The 19,437-nt window shown below is 41.1% G+C and overlaps 2 protein-coding genes across 2 annotated transcripts in view; both read left to right on the top strand.

Moving 5' to 3' along the window:
• Positions 1-247: 247 nt before the first annotated feature.
• On the top strand, positions 248-1,207 carry LOC142841673 (melanoma-associated antigen 10-like). The gene has a single exon (XM_075958569.1). The coding sequence runs from the start codon at positions 248-250 to the stop codon at positions 1,205-1,207; it is 960 nt and encodes a 319-aa protein (XP_075814684.1).
• Positions 1,208-10,648: 9,441 nt separating this feature from the next.
• The window catches only part of Tmem185a (transmembrane protein 185A), a 30,615-nt gene continuing 21,826 nt past the window's right edge, over positions 10,649-19,437 (top strand). The window contains exon 1 of the mRNA XM_075957698.1: positions 10,649-10,964. Within this exon, the coding sequence (XP_075813813.1) occupies positions 10,927-10,964 (38 nt within the window). The 5' untranslated portion in view covers positions 10,649-10,926. The remainder of the gene's footprint in view (positions 10,965-19,437) is intronic.

Genomic DNA, 19,437 nt, shown 5'->3' with positions numbered 1-19,437 from the left:
GACTTTACACGAGAAGAAGCACACACCTGGGGAGCTTCCAGCCTCTCAGAGGCACAAGCAGTACCAGAGTACTTTGGCCATAAGTGCACTCCCCAGGCAAAATCCTGTGACAGGTGCTTTTTGAGAGTTGCCCAGGGAATAACTGTCAGAGTCCTCTCATCCTCTCCTTTCCTCCCCCAGGTCTGTGAGTCTTCATCTCTGTGAACCGCCCCTGCCTGTCCTGCCTGTGTTCCCAAGGGAACTCAGCATGGATGCTACCAAGATCAGCCAGGGCCTCCACCTCCCTGACAGCGCTCAGTCCCAAAGGGAGGCAAGAGGTCTGGTGGGAGCCCAGGTCCCCATATCCGAGGCAGGGGAGGAGGAGGCCACTGCCACCACCTCGGGGTGTGTGTCTCTTGGAGGAATGCTGAGTTCTCCCCACAGTGCTCAGAGAGCCTCTTCTCCCACCGCCATGGGCTTCGTTGCAGTGGCACCGTCTGCTCAGGCCTCTGGCAATCAAGCTAGCCTTGTCGCTAACCCTGAGCCTCCACTGCAGAATGGGCTCAATAGCAAGAGTGTGGATTTGGTTCTCTTCCTACTCCTCAAGTACAGGAGGAAGGAGATAACGACTAGAGCAGAGATTCTGCGCATGGTCATTGGAGATCATGAGGCACACTATTCCCTGATCTTTAGGAAGGCCGCTGACTGCATGCGGCTGATGTTTGGCCTTGAGATAATAGAAAATAACCCCCTGGGGAACCCCCGTGTCCACTCCTACTCTCTTGTCCATGCTCTTGGGATCACCTATGACGGGATGCAGCATGGTTTCCCAGGCATACCCAAGACAGGCCTGGTAATAGTCATCCTGTGCATCATCTTCATAGAGGACGACTGTGTCAGCGAGGAGGTGCTGTGGCCTATATTGAATAGGATGGGGCTCTATGCTGGGAGGGATCATTGCTTGTGCGGGGAGCCCAGGAGACTCATCACTGAACATTTTGTGCAGGAAGGGTATCTGGAGTACAGGCCGGTGCCAGATAGTGATCCTCCCAGCCATGAGTTCCTGTGGGGCCCGAGAGCCCATGCTGAAACCACCAAGGTGGAAGTCTTCAAGTTTTTTGCCAGAGTTGTTAAGCAGGATCCCATATCGTACGTTTTCCCTATGCAGAGAGATGAGATTGAGAGGTCTGAGGCCACGATGCCCCAAACAGTGGCACTCCTGCCCTGACCAGCACACATTCTACTGCACTGGCAATTTCCAACCAACATCAGGTTGGGCGGAGTCACATCTAAGAGCTGTACCCTCATTGAAGTGCAGGTGGGAGGAGTTGGGACCCTTTTCTTCTTGTTGTTCTGACTGGGTGATTTGGGCATTCTTGGTATTTCACAATGTTGCTACTTTTACTGCAAGGTTCATTAGGTGGAGATGTTTTCCTTTTACAAATGGAATTAGGAAAGCATGTATTGTTTATGCTGATTAGGAGAATTTTATCATTCTGTAAACACTTGAGAATGACTCATATGTAACTTGTAACATGTTTCAAGATACTGTGGCATTCTAATTGGGATTACCCACTCAATGGGAAAGACTTGGGATTTTCATGAAAAAAGAATAAAATTATTTTTGAATGCCTTACTAGTTTTAGCTTCCTGTTCTTGTTAGCTTGTGAAAATGAGAGTTAAAATCATGTGAATGCAGTCTCTTCCCCATCCCTTCACTGAGCAAGCACCTGCTCTGTGAAAGGACCTGTGTTACCAATAAGATGTGACAAAAGGATTATCCATCCTTTTCTGTGACAATGTCAAGTTCAACAGCAACAACCCTGTCAGGAAGAACGTGGGAATTCCCCTTAGGTCACAAGTGTAAGCACAGGAACTCTGCAGAGAGGTCCCCTAGGGTGAGAGTAGTCAGTGGTATAAGCCAAGACATTTCATTATGGGTCTCAGAAATAATAGGCAGGACCAGGCCCTTGGGAGGAGATGTGAATGACTTAGGACTGTGAGAAGTGAAACTCCTCTGAGCGGTCACTGTTGCTGGTGGACTTGGCAAGGAGGACTCAGGCTGGGGTGTCACTCAGTGATTGAACACTTGGATAACACAACTGGGGGGGTGTATCCTCATTCCCTCAAACAAATCCAAAATGTACAGAGAGTAATCATGTCCTGGTGCTAGAGTTACAGATGAACACTGAACACTTGGATAACACAACTGGGGGGTTTTATCCTCATCCCCTCAAAGAAATCCAAAATGTACAGAGAGTAATCATGTCCTGGTGCTAGAGTTATAGATCAACACAGTCCATGTACTGCATGGTTTACCCCCACCCTCTGCAAGGGATTCCTGACCCATGTGGTACAATTATGAGAATGTGAATCCTAGAGCTCCTAGGAAGATGGCTTCTGCATTCCTAGTCAAGAGAGACAGAGCTGACTACCAAAATAACTTTAAAAGCTTATAATGTGTGTTAGTGTTGTGCCTACATGGTAATGTATCATACATGACCCTGGTGCACTCAGAGGAAAGAAGAGCGCATAAAACCAGATTTCATAAAACCAGAGTTAGAGATTGTTGCAAGTCTCCATGTAAGTGCTGGAAACTGAACTTTTGTCTTCTAGCAAGTTTGTAGTCAAAGCTCCAGCCCCAGACAAGTTTTAAGTTAATAAAATTATTCGTCTATGTATACATGAGTGTGAGGGTGTATACATGCATTTCTCAGTGCTGGTGGGGATGCCAGAGGACATACATCAAGTTGGCTCATCCTTCCACCTTGTGATGGCAAGATCTCACTTGTTGCTGCTGTTGGAGTGTGTAGTCAAGGCTGGCTGACCTGCGAGGTTCTAACCCATTCTGCTTCTCACAATCCCATCAAAGTAGTGCTAGGATTCCAGGTGCACCCTGCTGCATCCCAGTATAATGCAGTTTGCAGGGAAGGAAATGATAACCTCAGGCATGAGCAGCTATCGCTTTTATCATCTGATCCATTACCCAGCCTTAAGATTGCATTTTAGCTCACTTATCTTTAGTGTAGTTGTGCACCCTGCTGCATCCTACTATGTTGCAGGTAGCAGGGAAGGAAATGATATCCTCAGGCATTAGCAGCTATCACTTTTATCATCTGATCAATCTCCCCAGCCTTAAGATTGCATTTTAGCTCACTTATATTTGGTATAGTTGCAACCCAGATTTCAACATGTGTCCAGTGAGTGGGAGGATTTAGTGACATTTATTCATGGAATATCATTTTGTTTTCATAGCTATCCCATGTCCACCTTTCACTATAGTTTTTCTCATACAAGCCACTTGGAACCAGGGCTTTACTGGCAGACAGATAATCCGGCCATGCTGATGGGCATTCCATTAACCATCTGAGGAACCCAGAGGCTCCAGCATTGGGAATTGTCATGTGATTCTAATTGGTCTTAACAATAAAAACCCCTAGTCTGATCTTAGAGGATGAAAGCTGAAAGGCCAGAGAAGCGGAGCATCCAGCCCCTTGTTCTTACCTCCACAAAATCCTCATACTGAATGGGGTATCGTCTCTCTACAAGTCCTCACACTGAATGCCTTGAGCTCCTGTCTCCTCCTGCTGTATATTCCTCTCCTCGCCCAGGTATATTCCTTCCTGTTTCCACCTCCCCAGTCCTGGGATTAAAGGTGTGAGCCACCACTGCTTGGGTCAGTTTCTCATTACGCTGATTCAATCTCAAGTAGCCCAGAGTGGCCTTGAACTCACAGGGATCCCTCATCCTCTGTCTTCTGCTGGCTGAGATTAAAGGTGTCTGCCACCACTGCCTGGCTTCTTTGGCTAACAGGTCTAGCTGGCTATACACTCTGATCTTCAGGCAAGCTTTATTTGTTAAAGTACAAACAAAATTGTCACATTTCCCCATTATGTGTCTAAAATAAAAAAGAAAGTTATAACAAATATACGAAAACCTATGTCCAATAAGTACAATGGCTATATAAAATACACACATGCAATAAGTACATCAACAATGTCTATTCATTTGCATTTGACAAATTCAGATAAAGTATCCACTACATATCCCATCTTGGACACTTGTTTTGTTCTGCAACCTACTTGTCATAACCAGGACACTCTTTGTGGTCACAGGTTTGGAAATGTCCGATGGAGCATGGTAGTCTCAATGTTTAATATACAATTGAAAGCAATAATTGTACCTTTCCACACTATTTCATCACAGAAATAGTAACCATAAGGAAGACAAGCCCCATGAACCCCTCCCCAATCCAAGGTTGGCTGCTGACAGGCCCAGTCTCACGAAGACCCAGTGCAGACAAACCACAGCCACCATGAGATCCTGTTTGCAATTGCAGCATCACAAGCTGAAGAGAGAATTTTACATCATCATCTGGCTCTGATATTTCCCTGGTCCCTCTTCCTCAATGTTCCTGGCCCCCTCCCTTGAGCTTCAGGTGGGATGGTATAAATGACCTGTTTAGAGCTAAGCGTTCAACCATTATTTATTCTGGGCATCTTGAGGAGCTATGCATGTCTATATTCAGTGACATTCACTGCAAAGAGAACCTTCTTTGATTAAGGTTGATGAGTGTAGCATTTGCCTATGGGTACAAACATAAATACTTGAGAGTGAAATTTGGCACAGTCTTTAAAGCATGGGATTTTATTTTAGTTTTTTATTTTATTTTTTTAATTCATTTTACATACCAACTGCAGTAATATTTCATTTGTATCTTAATAAATAAAGCTTGCCTGAAGATCAAAATACAAAACAGCCACACCAGTTAGCCAAACAGGCCAGGAAGTGGTGGTGCATACCTTTAATCCCAGCACTAGATAGAAATATATGGCAAAATGAGACAGAAATTCTCTCTCTTTCAATCTGAAGGTTTTATAGAGGCAAGAGCTCCCTAATGTCTTGGCTGCTTTGATTTTCTGATCTTCAGGTTGGACCCCAATATCTGTCTCTGGGTTTTTATTATTTGTGCTACAGCCAACCACATTTCCCCCTTCCTACCTACCTACCACTCTCCCAACACCCCCAATCCACCCCGCATCCAGTCCTCTGAAAGGGTAAGACCTCCCATGGGGAGTCAACAAGACTGAGCACATATGTTTAGGCAGGACCAAGCCCCTCCCAGCTGCATCAAGACTGAACAAGGCATCCCACCATAGGAAAAGCTAGCTCATGCACTGGGGACTTTAGAGAGAGTGAAGGGGAATCTCAACCAATCACCTTGTTTGGGGGGGGGTGTTTGCCCCGGGGCCCCAAATAGCTTATAAAACCATCCATGTGCGCTTGTTTGTCCCTTTTGTTTCCTGCTCTTCGCTGGAACTTTGGCTTTGTAAGTTCTCCCCTTATTAAAGCTGAATATATTATATTGAGCTTGCCTAGTTAATTCTGTTCACCGTTCATTTACGCCATAACAAGAGAGGAATTGTGGGACGTCAGCCCACTGTGTCTGTTCTCCTTCCTGCTTTTCATTGTGAGCACTTAATTCTGTCAAGATGTGTCATCCTCAACAGAGGCCCCCAAACATGGGAGCTAAATAAAATTATTGCACTGAGACACTGCCTCAGGCATATCCTTACAGGAACAATAAGCAGAGTTGTCCAGAGAATAAGGCCAGGACAAACTATCATTCTCAGTCTTAAGAATGTTTGAGTGTATGTGTGCACACCTCTTTGCATGAGGACGTGTGTATTTCTTTGTGTGTGTGTGTGTGTGTGTGTGTGTGTGTGTGTGTATGTGAAGAAATATAATCCAAGAAAAAGTGGTTACCAACTTGATAGTGATTGGTCTGGGAGGTGTTTGAGGGAGAGTTACTGAGAGCGACTGGAGGGAGGAAAGAAATGTGGTGATTCTATTTAAATTTAAAACATTTTTAAAAAGTAAAAAAAATCAAGAAAAACAAGCAAAGAATTTGTGTAAGAAATTGAATATTGCTCTGTAATGAAGGGACAAAGTCTGGTCTGTTCAGGTAGGTCCAATTTGGCTCTCTGGAACTTACAAGAATGTTTAAATTTATAAAAAGAGATAAATTTTAGATACATTAAGACACTCATGGTTATGATAGTATAGTGTTAGAATAGATTGCTAGGATTTTATAGGTTGCTGTTAAGATTATGAACAGTTATATAATGAGAGATGAGGGAAGGGAAGAAAAGGAAATTATTAGACCTTTTAATGTTTTACCTGAAGCAAACCTTAAGGCACATGTGTTGGAGGAGAGCCACTTGTTCATCCCGGCTGCCCAGAACTGAAATAAGCACACAGAAACTGTATTAATTAAATCACTGCTTGACCCATTAGCTCTAGCTTCTTATTGGCTAACTCTTATATTAATTTAACCCATTTCCATAAATCTGTATATTGCCATGTGGCTGTGGCTTACCGGGTAAACTTCCTAGCATCTGTCTCTGGTGGGTGTAGTAATAAGGGCGAGCGGCGGCGGGGCTGCGTCCCCAAACACCCCAGCCACCTGCCCTGCCCGGCTAGCTTATGCCCCGAAATAATTACACGGACACTGTATTCTTTTAAACACTGCTTGGCCCTTAACTCTAGCCCTTACTGGCAAATTCTCACATATTAATTTAGCCCATTTCTAATCATCTGTGTAGCGCCCCTAGGTGCGCTTACCGGGAAGATTCTAGCCTAAGTCCATCCTGGGTCGGAGCTTCATAGCGTGCGTCTTCCCTGGAGCAGGTAGCATGGCGTCTCTCTTGCGTCTGCTCCGGAGAGGAGAGCTGTGGAGTCTGACCTCACTTCCTCTTCCTCCCAGCGTTCTGTTCTGTTTACTCCACCCACCTAAGGGTGGGCCTATCCAATGGGCCTAGCAGTTTCTTTATTGCTTAGCCAAAGAAATCAACAGATTGATATATGACACTCCCACATCAGGTGGGTCCATGGCATCTCTCTCCACCTCTTCTTTCTCCCAGCATTCTTTCCAGTTTTCCCCATCTACCTAAGTTCTGCCCTATCAAGAGGCCAAGGCAGTTTCTTTATTCACTAATAGTAGTCATAGCACACAGAGGGGACTCCCACATCACCTCCCCTTTTCTGCTTAAATAAAAAAGCTTTAACTTTAACATAGTAAAATTACATATAAAAAAACAGGTATCAAGCAAAAATTACAGTTACAATACTTCTATTTACTTTATATTTTATCATAACTAAGGAAAAGTATAACTATAACTATCTATTCTTCAACTCCATTAAAGATTTCAGAAGGATATAATATTACCTAAGTAAACAGGAAGTACATTGTAAGCAACTTCAAAAACTCTAGAATTTACAGAGACATCTCGCTGCCTGGACAGTCACCCAAGGTTTTTCTGTACCATTTGGGCACCCATCTTCAGCCTATGGGCCTATAGTATCCAGCAGACTTTTCCACGAAGCAGGAAATTTCAAAGACAGTTCTACCTATGTTGGCAGTTTGACAGTCATTTTCTTCTGTATCCTGAAGAATATCTCTCAGACTCTTTTATGAAGCAGGAACCCCCAAAGACCATATCACCTTTAGGCAAGTTCAGCAGTCATTTCTCTGTGTGTCCTGCATGTCCAGTTAAGTAATCCAAGCAAGAGCAGTTTTTCCCAAATAGCTAACCAACTCCATAAGGAGCCTCCTCAATGCCCATCTTCTTGTTGAAGTAGCCTGTGCTGCCAGGAGCAGATGTGTCTCACTGTCACGAAAAGTCTTAAGTTCTGAAAACATTTAAATGCCATATTCTGAAGGTCTTTGAAAGATTTGAAGAATACCTATCTATCTGAAATATTTCTCTATATATCTAGAAAATTTAAGTAACATGACTAAAATATTGACTATTATAGATGACTATCTATTAACCTAAATTTTTAAATTACATGTTACACTATTAAATGAACTACACAAACACAATACCTTAATCAAGGACAGAAAAATACATATACAGTATAACAAAATGTTCCTTAAATTTGTATCAATAAACCAAGATCCATACCAAAGTAAATTATTCATCTCTATAGAATATCCCCCTTTAAATGTAAATAATTATAAACACTATTTGGGAATATGAGTGTAGTTCTGTGCATACTACTTCTTGCTATTTAGGAACACTGTTAATCAGGTCTTTCATGGTGTGTCCTGTGGGCTAGGTTCATCTCAGTCAGCAGTTGGGCAAAGCATTTTCTTTTTGGAGATGTTCACAGCATCCTTTAAGGGGGCCTTGTTCCATGAAACCATATTGCTCTGGAAGCAATCCACAGGTTCTAATCTTCTGTGGAAACAAAAAGAGAACCTCTTTTCCAAAGCAACATATCCTTAGACCCAAATTTGGAAGGCATGATACCTTTATGATATATGCTGATTTGGTTTAGCAGCTCTTACAATGAAATGTCTCTCTGTACTTAGCTCATTCACATGGTGCGGGAAAATTGTCTATATTCTGTCGATTGTGTTTCAAATAAACGCTGATTGGCCAGTAGTCATGCAGGAAGTATAGGCAGGACAACCAGACAGGAAGTAGAGGCAGGTCAAGGAGAACAGGGTGAATTCTGGGAAGGAGGAAGCCCATTCCTCCACAGTCCTGTGAATCCTAGTAGAGCACAGGGCTGGGCATCTAGTGCATTTGAGGCAGTCAAGGTAATTCCCCCTCTTGAAGATGAATATCCAAGCACTGCCATAGTCGAATTCTTTCAGTATTTTTATTTTTTTTCATAGCAACTTGGCTTGTCAAAGTAAAAGAACATAAAGACAATGTTGATATAATTTTATCATGGTATTCAGGATAAGAAATCCCCATGGCCTACCCTAGAGGGAACTGCTAAAACTGAATTCATGACCCCATAGAAAAGTGTCTCAGTTCTAGGAGTACCCAGTAATCTACCAAGAGTAGCATTGGTACTCTAAGCAACTTACCACGAATCTTTTGAGAAAACCATGATTCGAGTTATTCAAGAGTTATAGCTGAAAAGCTGTTTTCTTGATGTCTGCTTGAGGTGAAACCTTAGGAAAATAAGATGATATTGGCTACTCAGTATATTGGCAGTTAACTTTTGTTAGCACTCTGTTTTGCTGAAATGTTAAGTTGCAACTTTGTTTCTCTGCCTTCACTAGCAAATTTGTACTGGGGGTATTATGCAAGCTTCTCTTTGCTTTAGCTTTTCTGCACTTTGCTATTCACTGGGGGAGACTTCAGGGCTAGAGTTTGGACATCATCAGGAGAATGGTCAGAGAAGGTGGTGTAGTCAGACTTTTTCTGTCCTGCCAGCCAGCTCCTGAATAACCACATGGAGGCTTATTAATTATGACAGCTCCAGCTGATAGCTCAGACTTGTTTCTCACTAACTCTTATAACTTAAAATACCCATATTTTTTATTAATCTATGTTCTACCATGTGGCTTTTACCTCTTTGCCATTTTGTGTATTTGACTCGTTCTGCATCTGGCTGACTTCTCAATCCTTCTTCTTTCCAGTGTCCACTGTGCCTGGAAATCCTTCCTAGCTAGTGACCATTTATCTTTTTATTAAACCAATCGCAGTGACATATCTTCACAGAGTATAAAGGAATATTCTAACAAGGTGATAAAATTCTAAGAGAGGGTCATGGTGCTTCAGTAGCTGGTTGCTTCATTCAGGTTAGTCACTCATAAACGACTCATATAATAATATCCATGTCTCAGTGGGTGTTAGGGAGAATAATTACCACTTGTGGAATGTTTTCAAGTTTCCAGAAGAAAGATGATACATCATGGCAAAGCATGATTCTCCCAACTGTGTTCATCTTAAGCTTCCCCTGGGGCTAACCAACATAAAATTGCCATTCATGAAACTCAGCTATTGTAACAAAGTTGAGTATTACTCATAATGGTCCCAAGTTAATGTTTAAGGTATTGCTGTGCTGATGAAAACAACAACTCTTAAATTGGCTGTAAGTAAATATGGTAGACTAAGTCCTCTGCTATGACGTTGTACCATTTTTGAAGTTGAAAAGTAAACAGAATTCTTTAAAAAGGTTGGCACTTAAAAGAACAACAGCTAGCAACAGCATTCTTTGAACATCTAACATATGGTAGGGCTATGCATTATGCATGATCTCTCTGAACTTTCCTAACCAAAGTGGAAATGTAGGGATTTTTGTGTCCGTTTTGCAGAGGACAAAATCTGAGCCACCAAGATGTTAACTTGTCCAATAAGATGAACCTGGCAGTTCTAAATAGTATGACTGGGAATGGGAAAAGCCCAGCTTGAGCCACCACAAAGTTCAGACAGGAGCCAAGGAGACTCTAAACTAGATTAGGATAAGTTCCACATCTTCAATTTGGGCATCCCGATGGATAGAGCTGCTGCTAACGACAGTGGAAACCCAGGATGGGGACATGGTTGACGGGGTAGATAGATGACTTTGGTGAAAGATAATGTGAGTTTGAAATTGTCAGGATATCACAGTATGCTTGGAGCATGGAAAGGAAGTTTATATACAAACTGAATTTAGTGGCAACTCTGGTAGGTGTAGCTCAACGGTACAGTCAATTTTGGGGAATCCTCCAGACCTTGGTATGGGCCTGGGAGACAGGTGGGTGACAGGTGTCTATGATGATCTCACCCTGGGACTTCAGTTTGGCGTTCACCCTCTTAAGGGCTTCCCCTCAGTTAGCGTTCTCCATCCCTGAGGTTCTCCATCCCTTCCCTCCTCTTTTTGTAGTCGCTCTGCCCAGCAAGCTGGTATTGGGGAGCAAAAATAACCACAGCCGGTTATCCAATAACCTCCCGGCCTGGCGAACGTGGAGCCTTCAGCGCGCATGCGCGTTCTGGCTACGGAAGCCGGAAGAAGTGTCAGAGGCGGTTGGTTGCTCGGGTTTCTGCGTGCGGCGGCGTTGGCGACGCGGCTGGCTTTGGCAGCATGAACCCTCTGTGAGGCGCAGGCTTCGCGGCGCGGGGGGCGGGGGAAGAGGAGGACGCCTCTGTGAAGTTCTCCGCCATGAACCTGAGGGGCCTCTTTCAGGACTTCAACCCGAGGTGAGGCGGTTACGTTGGCGGTGCCAGGCGGGGGCTTGGATTCGGGCAGCGGCTGGGAGAGGCGAGGTGGCCGCGGTGCTGGAGCCTGAGGACCCCGGCACCGGCCCGAGGCTCCTCACGGCTGCCAGCTGCTCTCGGGAAAGCTGTTGTCGGCCTCTTAGTCCGTCCAGCCACTTCTTCCTTCCGCACCAACTGGAACCAACCGGCCGTGGCCCAAGTTGCCCAGCTTGGAGCGGTGTCCTCCTGGAGGGAAGCCCATTGCTCTCCACTCGTCCTCTTTCTATCGTATACCAACTTCTCTGTCTCGATTTCTCTTTTTCCTCACCTCACCGCTCTGCCTGCCTGTCCCCATTCTCTGTGCTAGGGCCATTTCTCTTGACCCTGACAACACCCCACCCCCCACCCCCGGCCACCTTCCCAGATGTTTCCTCTAGTTCCAGCTCTTGGAGTTTTCCTTGGATTTATGCCTGTCTGCCGTTACTTTGCTTATTTATCGAACAGATATCTGAGATACTGAATTTTTAGAGTCGTTGCCAGGGTATTGTAAATCTTACATAATACCTTTGGGGGATGAACCTGATCGTTTCCATACGCATTTTCTTAGCCTTTGTTGTAAGTTTATTCGCAAGAAGTCGGTATTGCTCTGCTTATTTCCAAGACTTGAAATCCGTAGTGGGCAGTGCAGAGAAAACACTGGCTTAAAGTCTAAATCTCTGTCCGTTCACTTGCCAAACTGTTGTAAAACTGTTCTCTCTGTGAGGTGTGAGCTTCCAAAACAGAAACCACTTCCTGATTGTCCCCTTCCACAGCACTTCCCACCCACCCACCCCATCTGTCATATAGTAAGTACTTAGAAAACGTCTTTGGAAGTAAACTGAGTCAAGACCTAGATTGGAGACGAGGCCATAGGTAACCAAGTGATTCTTTGTTCCTCTTTAATAAGCTGTGAGGTGAGTTCACTTCACTGATCTCTTTAGTCCATTACGGTGTAAAAGGAGGATCGAAGACAGGCATTCAAGGAAGCTATTCTTGTCAGTCCCAGCCTCCAGTGCAGGGATAGACGATTGGATGTATCGTGCATTCCTGAACTTTTCTAGCCCAGCGAGATCACTTTCTTGGCTGTTTGTTGGACATGAAAGGAACTAGAGAGAGAGGGAGAGGGTACTATTTGGAGTGCAGTCTTCTTTAAATTCTAAAACCACTGCTAGAGACTGGGTGCTCTCATTTGTCTTTGTGTTCATATTCTGGCCTTGATCTGTGGATGTCACTGTTGGCCTCGAAGTTATTCTGCAGAGAGGAGTTCATTTAGAATAACTATACTGGAATTTTTTTCCTCTGCTGCTCCTAGGACAACTTGGGGATGGCACTGAAGCTGGGCACATCTTGTATATTTTCTAGGAAGAGAAATAAATGCTGAATAGTTTTATGTCCTTGGGCAACTCACTTATCTGTCAGTTTTATCTATAGAATGAGTATAATTGTTCACAAGGCTATTGCGCCTGAACTAATGGCTGAGTCCAGTGTTACAAATAGAAAGTTCTGTGACTTGTTTATTAGGGATCAGCTAGGCAGAAGCTGCAAGGGGCTGTTTCAAGTTACCTGAGAGCTGTGAAAGCAGTAGTGCGCCACTGATAACCATTTATTTTTCCTTAAGCATTTTTTCCTCCCAATACAAGTCTAAAAATGATAATGAAATGCTTTGAAGAGATTTATAATAATCATTAATACACTTATTAGTGCTTGAATTCTAAATGGAGTACAATGCATCTCTCCCTGAAATAACTTAAAAGGTCTCCTGTAGGCCACCATTGTCCTGATTCAGTGTTATTAGTGGGAAGGAATAGTATTACCTTAAAGATGTTCCAAGAATACAATGATGAGTTTGATATTAACAGGTTAGATTTTCTTAGATAGTGGTGTTTTATGTATTATGGTTGATCTAGTTTTTAACATTGTGTTTTAATCTTCTCCATGCTGACAAAAGCCTTTCAGACACCTGGAGAGCAAACTGAGGGGTGGACCTCAGATCTTTGTGCTGCTGTCTGTCTCTATTCTGAACCAATTCGTGTATGTTCCTCTTACTCCCGGGCTTCATCATACCTACGCATTTAATAGGGACTTTGGTAACTTCTATTTACCATTGAAATCTCTACTCACTTGGTAGTTGCTGAGAGAAGTTGTCCTAGTTTCCCCAACCCCAATCTCTGTGGAATAACATAGTCCCCTGTTTAGAGCACTTATCTGTGCCCTTGCATGTGTCCTTTTGTTTATTTAATATTTCTCTCCCCTACTGAAATTCAAACCATGTAGGACCAAACCTGTGACTTCCATTACTGTTGTTTCTATGATATAACAGCTGGCTCTGTAAGTATTTGCAAAATGAATGGTAACTCAACAGAACTTGTAGGAACAGTCTAGAACTGCTTTCTTCAATGACTGCTTTCCTTCTCGTTGTATGGACTATTTTCCTTCTATGTCCCTTCAGAGTGCAACTATTCCATTGACGAGATGGGAAGGACTTTGAGAGTAAAGAAGAATGTGCTCTGGAGATTATTTCTGTAGCACAGATATAGCCACTGTTATGGTTTGGTGGTTCCTACCTTGCAAGTCTTGGTCAGTGAAAATTCACTGTGATATTGTCATTTTTCTAGAAATAGTAGTAACACAGAATGATTCAAAAGTGTTTAGCACCCAGCTGTGAAGGGCTAACAGCTGACCCTCTGCCTATTTCCCTCTGCCACAGAAGTGGTTGATCATGAACTTTCTTTCCCTAATTGCCTTTTAGTTAAACAAGTTAAAATTCTTGAAACATACTATGTCTACCAAAAATTCTTTTTGACTGCCTGAAGCCTCTAACAGCTTTACAGATTAAACAGACTGTTAGAAGTTTACAGAGATGGGAATCTGATTCCAGAATGTCTGTCCCTGGGAGGTACAGATTTGGGTGTATGTGACTTTAAATCGGCAACCTGACTATACCACAAGGCCTCAGGGTTGTCTACTCTTTTGGTAGAGTTGTTATTTGTTAGAGAAGGCCCTTCAGCTCTGCCAGCCAAACAGCATTGAAAGGCTGTGAGAACTCTGCTTGGCCTACTGACTCATCTGTAGTGGGCTCGTGATGGGAGTGCGGTGTATTCCTTGGGTATTCTAGACTGAAACAAAGACTGAAAAATGCCTTTGGGGTGAGGATGGGGCTTCCTTATATGGACATGTAATCCTAATGAACTAAATTATCTTTGCAATCTTCTTGTATACTCCTTATTCTAAAGCTGCTCTTTAGTCTTTGTAAGTTGTCTTTTATTTGAAATCAGGAGAAAAAATAATGTGATTGCTGGTGATAGTTCACTAAAGGCTTCTGCAGCCAGCAGATATGCACATGGTGTACAGACATGCATACAGGCAATACATCTATTCATATAAAATAAAGTAGTATGTTTTCAAAAGAATTGTTAAAAAGGAAGGATAGTGTAGTATGATCACTGCACATAATGTGTGCAGTGTTAAAAAATACATGCTGTTGATGTTAGGGTATAGTTCAGTGGTCGAGCTTTTGTCTAACATGCAGGTTTGATTCTCTCTAGCATTGTAAAAAGTACATTGTGTTAGTTACTCCAAATAATCCTTAAACTTTTAGAAGTTGGCCACTGATCTGTCATTATGAGCGTACTGTCAGTACTGATAACAAATTACTGTCGGGATGACTGCATATCCATTGGTGGGCGTATAAAGCCACTGATAGAATACTGTCTTGACTTTTACTGATTAATAGTTGTTAATAATAGCAATGACTTATGAGCATCCACCATGTGTCAACACAGTGTTGGCACTTTATTTTTCATTATCCTTACTCTTTACAATAGCCCTACATATCAGAAATCAGCCTCATTTTATTTGATTTTCTAATTTTAATACTTTTTTTGTTTTGTGTATGTCTGGGTGCACATACGGCACAGTGTGCACATGGAGGTCAGAGAATAGCTTGCAGAAGTCAGTTCTCTTCTTCCAGCATGTTGGTGCACATGGAGGTCAGAGAATAGCTTGCAGAAGTCAGTTCTCTTCTTCCAGCATGTTGGTCTTGGGGATTAAATTCAAGTCAGGCCAGTGGCAAGTGCCTCTGCCTATTGATTAATCTCTCTGGCCCCAGCCAGTTTCATTTTAGAGAGTCTGGACTTCTCTAAAGTCAGACAGGCAGTTGTGAAGCAAATCGAGATTCTAATCTAGGTCAAGTTCCTTCTGAAGCTTTTTGCTCTACTCTACATGTCCTTCCTTCTATGACAGTATGTTCAGTATACTGAGGGGCCATTTTGGCTAGTGTTTTTTCAACTTGGCATCAGCTAGAGTCATTTGGAAGAGGGAACCTAAATTGAGAAAATGTGTGCCACCCCCACAAGTTTGGTCTGTGGACAAGCCTGTGGGGGCATTTTCTTGATTAACAATTGATAGAAGAGGGTTCACCACTTCTAAGCTGGTGGTCCTGGGTTCTGAAAGAAAGCAGGCTGGGCAAACCATGAGGTGTAAGCCAGTAAGAAGCTCCCCTCCATGGCCTCTGCATCAGCTCCTGCCTCCAGGCTCTTTCTCTGCTTGAATTCCTGCCCTGACTTCCCTAAGTGATGGACTGTTACCTGGAAGTGTAAAATAAAAATCCTTTCCTCTCCAAGTTACTTTTGTTCATGATGTTTTAGTACAGCAATTGAACACTAAGACAGGGACCTTTTATTTAGGAGTTGTAAAATGATTATACAAAGCAGACCTTATATTGGTGTTTTTATATTCAAATATCATTCAAAGAAGTTGGGAAAATAAAATATACCCATTCCACTGCTTAGAACCCTTGTTAATATTCTAGAATGGCCTTTGGAGTCAGTTTTATAAATCACTTAAGAAAATCTATCTCAGTGCATTATAATAATCATTTTTGAACCAAAATAGTGACACCTAGTTTGATCATATATCTTATTCACTAAATTTGGCACTGGTTTAATTTTGGCAGTTTCCAGAACTCACATCCACTCTCAGCAAAGATTTGGCACTATTTATATAGTCGAAATAATGTATATCAGGCTCTTAAGGCACTTCTGAGAGGCATGTTCTAAAAATGATTTGAGCAATCATAGTGGAAATAATGCTTTACCTTCAATGGGAATCGTCAAAGGATGTAAATTCCATTTACATGTATAATTTCTGATTGTTAAAATATTGCCATTACTTGATAACTTACAAACATAGTTTTTATTGACTGTGATTTCTTTGAGGGCCAGGATTTTGAGGCACTGAGTAAATGTGCTGCATGTGTATATGTTGAGCATAAACTGGCATAAACCGTTGGAAAATTCTATCGTAGGAAGGAAACAGAGTATTGGAGGAGTATTGGTTTCTTAGGACACTAGAAATTAAATTTACCAATATTATGCTATGATTTTCTGATTGTTTTTCCCAGTGATGAGTCATAAGTATATAAGGTGACCAAAATTTTCAGATAAAGGTCTCGTACTGAATTTAGGTGTAGATGGTGTGTGACTGATAATATATGATCAGTCATATCTAATGGTTAAACCATGATTCAGTAGTCAGGAAAATTATTACCAAGTGAGATTTTTACAACTTGTCTCTTCAGTAATACTACAGAAACAATATATAAAATATATTATTTGCACAATGTTTTCACTTGCTTTTATCTTAAAGAATCAATGCATAACAAATCAGATGAGATAAATAGGCTATAAAGAATTTGAGTGTCCATAATAGTTTGTCAGTTAGAGCCAGTCTCTCACATCATAAACATAAATATGTCACCTAGAGTATGGTGTGTGTGTGTGTGTTGGGAGGTAGCTTACTTGCATCTGTTTATACCTGTATTAATACTCTAGTTAACCCAGGAGATTTCACTGGAGAAACCCAGTGGGTCTAAAGGGTCCAGGTGCATTCTTTTAGTTTTCAGAAAACAGTTTTTAAAATTTTATACTTAGAGTAAGCTCTTTGGTGTCTGTTCATGAGCCTGAGCATTAAACTCCTTATACATTTCAGAAAGGTATCTTTTAAAAAGTATTATTTTTATTTTATCTGTATGAGTATCTTGTTTAATCTATGTACATATGCATGCAATACCCACAGAGTACAGAAGAGGGTATTGGATCCCCTGGAATTGGAGTTCTAGAACTCTAGAACTCTAAAGCTGTTGTCATGTGGGTGCTGGGAACCAAAGGTTAATCCTCTGTAAGAACAGAAAGTGCTCTTAACTGCTGGGCCATTTCTGTAGCCCTTTAAATTAAAAATTGATGGCATTTAGAAGTAACTCGAGAGATTATTAGGGTACCACATGCTTGCGTTTAAAAATGCCAGCTTCAGAAGTAGGACACTTGGGTACAAAACTAATTTAATACTTCATGTGACGAGTTGGGAAGAACAGTAAGTACATTGATACAACAGTGACTGAGTGAAGGAAAACACACTGGTGTGACTGATTTTAAAGCTATTGTATGCCTGGCATACTTCGTTTAGAAGACAACTAACAGACAATACTGATGATTTGTATTACGTTCTTTGGCAAGCATTATCTTGAAAATGCTAGACATTTCAAGGAAAAACTACTCATAATACTTTTTTTTAAATGGTAAACTCTGAATTTTTATAGGAAAATGAGATTTTTGTCAAAAGCTTGTAAACACTACCATTGGCGTGGACTAGCTCTCAGCATTTAAACCACTAGTATACTTTGTTCATATTCAGCCTTATTTTGCTGTCCTTTATTCTCCCTTTTCACATTCTATGTCTTTTCCGTGTCATTTCTCTTCTACTTTCCACAAATGATAGAAAATATAACAGTTATCTTTTTGAAGTCTTGCTTATTTCACATAACAGGGTAATCTAAAATTCTATCAATTTTCTTGCAAATGATATAGTTTTATTTTTCATTGTGCTAAAATAATACTGCATTGAGTATATATTCCACATTTTCTTTCTCCATTAATTCCCTTGATGGGTACCTTAGCTGATTCCATAATCTTGCTATTGTGAATACTGACTGCCACAATAAACTTTTTCTTCAACTATCTTATTAAAAGCTGACTTATATTATTTTAATTTTATACTTCATAGTACAGTTGGATCATATGGTTAGTTCTATTTTTAAATATACTAATTTCCATAGTGGCTGGTCTCATACATTCCCAATAGCAGTAAATAAGATCCCACTCACTGCCTCCTAGCCAATATTTATTTTTATTTGTTTGAATTTGTTATGGTTTTCTTGATGATAACCATTCTGTCTGGGATGAGATAAAATCTCAATGTAGTTTTGATTTGCTTTTCCCCTTTATCATGTATTCATTGACTGCTTGTATTTTTTCATTTGAAATTATTGGTTCAGTTTATTGGTTAATATATTAATTGACTTATGTACTCTTTACATTTTGAGGTTTTAAAATGTTCTGGATGTTAATATCAGGTGAATAGCTGGCAAATATTTTCTCACATTTTGTAGACTCTCTGTTCACTTAGTTATATAACTTTTTTTTTTTACTGTGAAAACGCTTTTAAATTTACTGCAATCTTATTTTTCTCTCCTTGTTCTAACTACCTAGACTATTGGGTCACCACTTCTGACTACGTCTTGAACTGTTCCATATGTTTTCCTTTAGTAGTCTCAAAGTTTCCGATCTTTTGTTGAGGACTCAGCTATTTGAAGTTTATTTTTGTACAGAATGAGAGATAAAGCTGTAGTTTCAGTTTTCTCCATGTGGCTATCCAGTTTTCCTAGCAGCATTTAACAGGCTGTCTTATATCCTGTTCATGTAATCAGATGATTTTTGACAAAGATGCCAAATACATTAGTTACATGTTGTTCTGTGATGCCATTTGAAGTGAGGTACTGTAATACTTCGAGCATTGTTAATATTACCCAGATTTACTTTGTGTATTTAGGGCCTTTTCTGTTTCATATAAATGTTAGGATTCTTTTGTGAGAAATGTCATTGGAATTTTTTTGGGAAATTGAGCATTGAATCTGGAAATTACTTTTGATAGCATGACCATTTTGACAATAGGAAATCTACCAATTCATAAACATCAGAGATCTTTGGATCTTCTGGTGTCTTCCATAGTTTCTATTATATTATGTTTGGCACAATGGTACCCCAAAGATATCCATGTCCTAATTCTAGGCTCCTGGAATATATGGTATGACAAAAGAGACTTCATGGATATATTTAAACTTACAGTATTAATTTCTGTTATTAATGTGAAAAAATGCCACAGGCTTATTTCACAGTTCTATCTACCAAAACGCTAGGAATAGCATGTACTATTTGGATCCTTTGTTTTGAGTCTGACATTGTTAAAATCAAATCATCTGAAGGCTCTGGGCTATTAGTCAATTTCCAAAGTAATTTTGGCTGTTGTGAAAATTTAGGTCCCTGTACAGAAAAACATTGCAAAAATGATTCTGATAATAAAAACATAGAATGTATTTTCTTGA

This window comes from Microtus pennsylvanicus, chromosome X (genome assembly GCF_037038515.1).
Source record: "Microtus pennsylvanicus isolate mMicPen1 chromosome X, mMicPen1.hap1, whole genome shotgun sequence".
Classification (NCBI taxonomy): domain Eukaryota; kingdom Metazoa; phylum Chordata; class Mammalia; order Rodentia; family Cricetidae; genus Microtus; species Microtus pennsylvanicus.
This window is presented reverse-complemented; position numbering and strand designations above follow the sequence as displayed.